General features: G+C 33.0%; 1 protein-coding gene across 2 annotated transcripts; it reads right to left on the bottom strand.

The window, feature by feature from the left end:
- Nucleotides 1-4,699: 4,699 nt before the first annotated feature.
- LOC127263831 (pentatricopeptide repeat-containing protein At1g33350) lies at nt 4,700-7,221 on the bottom strand. Of its 2 annotated transcripts, none has more exons than XM_051293076.1 (2): nt 5,303-7,221; nt 4,700-4,817 (listed from the first exon to the last, which is right to left on the bottom strand). In XM_051293076.1, the coding sequence occupies exon 1, from the start codon at nt 7,200-7,202 to the stop codon at nt 5,685-5,687; it is 1,518 nt and encodes a 505-aa protein (XP_051149033.1). In that variant the 5' UTR covers nt 7,203-7,221; the 3' UTR covers nt 4,700-4,817; nt 5,303-5,684. The 2 variants fall into 2 exon arrangements, with proteins under 2 accessions (XP_051149033.1, XP_051149032.1); XM_051293075.1 differs by having other exon boundaries at nt 4,706-4,879.

Genomic DNA, 7,221 nt, shown 5'->3' with positions numbered 1-7,221 from the left:
AAAAAAAAAAAAAAAAAAAAAAAGAAAAGATAATATGAAAAAATTTATTATTTGACATTTTTATTTAAAGGTGTATTCATTTAGGAATTTCATTGGATTGTTTTTATTTTAAAAAGTTTATGAATTTATGTGAATTTAGAAAGCGTAGTTTGATGAATTTTATTAATTAATTTAGATGCATTCTTATAGATTTGATTGGATTTATTTATGGATTTATATGAATTTTGTAGAATTGTAAAATATTTTTTTTATTGATTTATATAACTATATAAACTTATGTAAACCCAAATTTTACAATTATAATATATTTATTATATATTACTATTATATTTTATAAAATATAGGTAATATTAATAAATAATATATAATTATTAATGATATAGAAATATCGTAACATATATGATACTACTATTTTGTATATTATTTTTTAAATTTTATAATTTTTATTATATTATCATTCAATATATCAAATTATTTTTATATTTTTTATTAGTTATTATTATTATTCTTATGTATATAAATTTTGTAGAAAATAAATATATAGACTAAAAAATTAATATATCACAAACATTCATTATTTTTATATTATATGCATAATTTCTTATACCTTAAAAAAATATCTCTTCAAAATATTTCACAAAACAATCACACCATAAATAAAAAACTGCATTTACGATTTTACATAAGAAATAAAAGTAAAAGTAAATAAATATAACTAACATTATGCTTTGTGAGTATTTATGTGTATATTTATTTGGTCCCAACACTGTTTGAGAATAACTTTAAGCACCAAAAAAAAAAAATCAATATCATTTCATTTGGACTGCATGGATCTTAACTTGGCATTAAGAACAAACCAACCTACTTCTCTTACGACGGAAAACACTGCTGATGAAAAGTGGTTGTTTGAGAAGTAGAATAGGTCCAATCGTCTAAGGCTAATGATTATTAAGAAAAGCATTCCAAAATCTTTCAGGGTACGATATATGATGATATCACTACTGTCAATGGATTCCTCGTCGAAATTAAGAAACGCTATACCAAAAGTGATAAAACAAAAATGAGTACTCTTCTCAAGAGTCTCATTGCCATGAAATATAATAACGACAAAGGTAACATAGAATAATACATCTTAAATATGTCTAATAATACTTCTAAATTAAGGACAATTAAGTTAGACCATTTTGGAGGACATATTGACCCTAATGATCTTGCTCTCATCAATGACGCATAATGAGATATACTTTTCTTACTTTGGTTTATTCTGAAATTAGTTTAATTCCAGTTAATAGACATACTTGTGCATGTATTTTTGTGCAACATTAAAATTATCTTTATTGCTGAAAATCAATTGACGGTGAAAGATACATCTACGTAACTAACGGAAAGAAAGTTTAAGTTTAAGTCATTGACAATTTTAGATTATTATTAAGTAATGGTTATTATTTAAATTTGGATGATATATTTTTTTGGTACCATCTTTAGACAGAATTCGGTTTCAATTTATATTTTGGACAAATTCGGTTATTATTATCCATTCATAAATAAAGTCTTAGTTTATTCTAAAATTCAAAATCGGTTTAAACAAGTACATTATTTGATAATAATATAAACATTGTTTACTTAATAATGTGACTGTAATATAATGAATTAGTTATTTAACATATTCATACAACTTCTATGATTGTAGATCCATTTAATTACTAAATGGTTTTCATTTAAGTTCTATAATGAAAATATTGCTCGTATGAGAGTAAAACCGTATTTTGATATTTTGATTTATTGGGAGCTGGTCAATAATGTCTGAATGCTATTGAAGTTATTTTGGTTTACACTACATTGATTAGTATTCAATGTTCAATATACAATGTTTAGTATTAATGTTCAATATTAAGTATTCAGTTATTCTGAATTAAAATTACGTGGATTAGATGAAAATAGGTATGTTAAGATCACATTACAAGAAATTTTCATGTTGTGCATCCATATTTAAATGAATATTAAGTTATATTAATAGTGTGACCACTGATCGATTTTATTGTAATAAATGCAGTGATGACCCCTTTGATCCGATATTAATGTGATTTACATATAATATTAGTAAAATATATTAAAGGATCTGATAGAAAAAATTTCATGAGCTCATAAAGTTATATATGATACATTTACCCAAGCAAGAGATTGTTGAATTAAAAATCCAATTATGGTTTGAATGTAACTAATTGCGCTATCAGTCAGATTAAATCTATATTAAGTGATCTCTAAAATTTATTGAACTTAAATGTATTTAGTAAATGTGAGTCTCATATGTGCAAAAACTCGGTAAATTAATAATTGAGTGATGAAGTCAATTAATTATAAGGGATAATATAAATAAATTAGGGTTGTAATCACAGGTCTAGACGCAACATCAACTATTTTTCACCCACCCTGAGATTATTCTAAGGCAAATACGTTTAACCTTAGAGTTCTTTCAATAGGGCTTCCAAGAAGGAATGTGCTCATTGTTGATGAGTAGTCTATTCAATCCATTTAATCTATATTCAAACTCGGATAGCCTGGCACTGGCTCATCCATGGGAGTTGCCCTAACACCGGCCTAACTTCGGGGGTATTACATCCTCCCCAACTTAAGAATGCAACATCCACGTTGCACCCCAAGAATCATCAACTGCTAGGCTCATCCTCAGTCCAGTCAACGACTGCGGGCTGTCGCAGGTCGGCTCTGATACTAACTGTGACACCCCTACCCACAAACCACACAAAACTGAGCATGTTGGGATTGCAGACTGAGCACGGGCCTAACAGTTGATGATCCTTGGGGGTGAAACGTGGACGTTGCATTCTTAAGTAAAGGAGGATGTAATACCTCCGGAATTAGGTCAGTGCTAGGCCAACATCAGATAGATTGAATAGACTATTCATGTTAACAATGTGCACATTCATTTTTGGGAGCCCTACTGAAAGAACTCTAAAGTTAAGCGTGTTTGTCTTAAAATAATTTGAGGATGGATGACCCCCTAGGAAGTCTCCCAGGGTGCGCATGAGTGGGGACAAAGCGCGCTGCAAATGACTCGTATTGACCTGTGGGGCCAATCTGCAATCTTGACATGCTCGGCTTCTCGTGGCTTGCGGGCCGAGGTGTCACAGTTGCATCATAAGCTTGAAGAACACAATACCCTCAATTAATTTGCAGATCGATTACGCTAAGGAATCATATCAGATTTTATTTTCTTATCTTAATTATTTCAACACGATAGATCTTGATATTATAATTTAATTCCTGATAAGTTCCAACAGTAAATTAAAGAAAAAATAAAGTAGCGAAAATATAGTCATAACAAACTAATGATGAGATACAAAGAGATACATGCTACAACCAATAATACAATTAGAAAAAAAAAAAAAACACACATGTGTATTTAAAAAAAAAAAACACATATTAATATAATATATACCACATTTTTGATAGCATATAATATAATAATATTCAGCATAATATATTATGATTTCATTACAATATATTCTGATTTCAACACTAGTACAATAAGCAGATTATACAACACAATACAATATATAAATCACACAACAAATGTTAATACAATATACTCTTTCCTTAACAAACTATTTATTTTTCTATATTGATATGTCCTATAACAAAATATTTATTTTCTTTTTTAGTAATTATAGTATCTATCTAATATTACAAATAGTCTTACAACTTACAATATATTACACAAATGTCATTACTTTTATATCACACAATACTAAAAAGGTTATTTTAGTCATTTCAACTTTATTTTTATTACATATCAATATAATACTAATATACTTTAAACTCCATGCAAAAAGCAAACGGATATTTACTTAACGGACGGAGGGAGTATAACTTAGTATATTAATCCATTCATCATAATTCAAAGTACCTTTTATTATTTTTCGTCTGTTCCACTTCATATTCATTTTCTATTTTAGAAAAAGTAATCATACACTAATACCAAAATACCTTTAATTTTTACTTAAATTACAAATATACCATTACATATGCATAAAGTCAATGGACAAAAATGTCAAAAACTCTTACACGCTTCTACTAACCAATAATTTTATATAGCACAATATATGTTAATTTCAGGATAATATATAACTAGCACGTCACATATTTCTATATAACACATTATATGCTATTTATTTTGTGATGAAATATTCATTGGTTTAAGTTAATGTGTAAGTTGATCATATATTATTTGTCTTATAATGAAATACTAATTACTTCAAGTTAGTATGATTAAATCAGCACTGATTTAACTCAGTCGGTACTCTAAATTACGGCTAGATCCTAATCTTTGTATTAAAACATGTAGCATATAAGCTGTCAAATATGAATACATTTGTGTTTGTTTTGGGGATTAGATTTTAAATACACTATTCATCCCATTTTTTCCTTCCAGAACATCAAATCAAATACTTATTTTTCATTTTTTATATTATACTAAAAATCAATTTTACATTCAAAACATCACATCAATATCTATTTATATCATATCATACAACTATTCAAATTCAAAATTTTTACTATTCAAATCTCAACTCAAAATCGAAACGTCCAAACATTCACACCATGCGTGTTCAACGACGTTTATGCATATCCTAAGTTAAAAGGCTTTTTTTTTTTTTTTTTTTTTTTTTCTATGCAGTGGGTTTTTATTTTTTAGGCATACGATAGCCACCAACAACCCAAGCATGATCACGGCTCGAGGGTTCAAGAGTAACGTGTTCAGCAAGGTTGAAATGCTCTGCCTGGCAGCCTCTTACTTCCTGGGTGAAAACAGTAGCGGCCGGACAGTTGAATCAATGCAATTATACAGTTATATGATATCCTTGACGACAAAATAAAATTTGTGTTATGACAAAAAAAAGAAAAAAAAGAAAAAAAATAAAAAATAAAAAATAAAAATGCAGTATTGTTTAAAAAGTGATGAGATGGTATGTGATGTTCCCTCAAACAAAAGGATGTTGCATCAGGTAAATTGTAAAAGACTTATTAACAGAAGTTAAGTCCAATTATCAACCAAAACTGAGAAATCAACACAGTTGAAAAGTAAAAAAACTCACATATTTTAAACCAAATTCCAGTTTAAAAAGTCACCAAACTTCAAAGTAAGCAGAATTTAAATAAATATAAGTTAAATCTCATAAACCAGTAATATATATGCACAATCAGGAACAACACAATTAAAATCTTATTAGGAAACAATGATGATTCACTACCGAGATGAAGAGCAAAGAGAAGTATAACTTACGGGTGACTAGCAAAGCTTTTCCCAAAACAAAATCATGACTCAAGATACCAAGTTGAATCTCCCCAAAAATAGAAGTCCAAGCTTTCTTGTTGCATCAGCCTCAATAGATGCTCTATTATGTACCAAATTTTCAGCCCTAGGATAAAAATGGCTTTAGGGGAAGTGAGATGCCCTCTAAAATAACGAAGGAATCCGCCGCTACCCGAAAATGTGCACGGGCTAAACCGTCAGAAGAATGTAATACCCCGTAAACTAGATTCGACAAGGCAAGTCATACTAGACGAACCATGCGTGACAGATGGACCTGGAGGCGTCGGGTTTGAACCCATAACCCCCCAGGTCATCTCTTACGGGATTTGTATATGGTCTTTCTTATCAACATCTATTCTATCCAGCTAAACCCAGGTGGTTTATACTTATAACCACAATCCTCCTCACCTTCTCTCTGCAATGTCTTCTTCCTCAACTTATGTGCCTCCTCCCAATGCCCAATTTCACCGTATAAATTAGCCACTGTTGCGCTATAACCACCCCCATTATTAGAATTACGATCGATCTCGCCGAGTTTCTTCAGGGCTAATTCAGCCAGATCCGCACGCCGGTGAATCTTACACCCATTGAGCAGCGACCCCCACACAACCTCGTCAGCCGGAACTCTCATCTCCTGCACCACTTGCAGAGCTTCTTCAAACAGCCCTGCTCGCCCCAGCAGGTCTATCAAGCACCCGTAATGCTCAATCTCAGCCTCTATTCCATACTCCTTAATCATCATATCAAAATAATGGCGCCCCTCCTTCACCAGCCCTCCGTGACTACAAGCATTCAACAGCCCCACTAATGTCACTCCATCCGGCTCCACTTCATCCCCATCCCGCATTTCTTCAAAAATACGAATAGCGTCACGAGTTCGACCATTAACAGCGTAACAATTTATCAAAGAATTCCAACACATTGAATTTTTCTCTACAGCTAACTCAAAAACACTAGTTGATTTTTCCAAACTCCCACATTTCCCGTACATATCAATCAACCCGTTCACAACAAACAAATCTGAACTCAGTCCACTCCTATATATGTAACCATGGGTACATTTGCCAATCTGCAGCAACCCACCATGGCCCAGAGCAGAAAGCACGCAGACAATAGTTCCCTGATTTGGCTTATTATTCATTCCCTCCTCGACAACCATCCTCCTAAGAAACTCAACACTCTCTGAGAATAGCCCATTTTGCACACAACCTGCAATAACACAATTCCAAACAGGTGTGTCCCTAACACCCTTTGGCATATCATCAAAAAGCGCAACCGCATCCCCCATTTGCCCTGCTCTAGTATACCCCGAAATCATGGCAGTCCAGGATACCACATTCTTCTCAGACATTTCATCGAACACCTTCCTTGCAGCAAGGATGTGGCCCCCCCAGCGAGAGTAGGCGTCCAACATCGCAGTCTGCACCACCGGGTTCCCACCATAACCAGTCTTCACTATCTGGGCTTGTACCAGTTGCACCCCGTAACGCGTATCAAACTCTGGCCAGGATGTCAAGATAATCGAAAACATAAAATGGTTCGGCTTGGACCGATTTTCGCGGACCATGTCCCGGAATAGTAGTAAAGCCGATTGGTGATCGGGTACTTGGGTGTAGGCGCGAACAATTGCAGTGTAAATATAAATGTTGGGCGAGGCGAAATTGTCGAATATTCGGCGTGCGTAAGCAAGATTGCGAAGGCGAGTAGTGCAGAAACGAATGAGCTTGAAGGCGTAGAAATGTGTGCGGGCATGGCCGAGTGCGGTGAGATGGGCTTGAAGTTGCCTGAGATGGTCGAGGTTACTGCATTTGTCGAGGATTGTCAAGACATGCCTGTTGAGGCTGCCGGAGCCGGAGCCGGAGCCGGACATCTCATTCTTCTTCTAATCA

Source organism: Andrographis paniculata, unplaced genomic scaffold (assembly GCF_009805555.1).
Source record: "Andrographis paniculata isolate CXL003 unplaced genomic scaffold, ASM980555v1 Contig69END, whole genome shotgun sequence".
Lineage (NCBI taxonomy): Eukaryota > Viridiplantae > Streptophyta > Magnoliopsida > Lamiales > Acanthaceae > Andrographis > Andrographis paniculata.
Note: the sequence above shows the minus strand (reverse complement) of the source record. Positions and strands in the feature narration are given on the sequence as shown.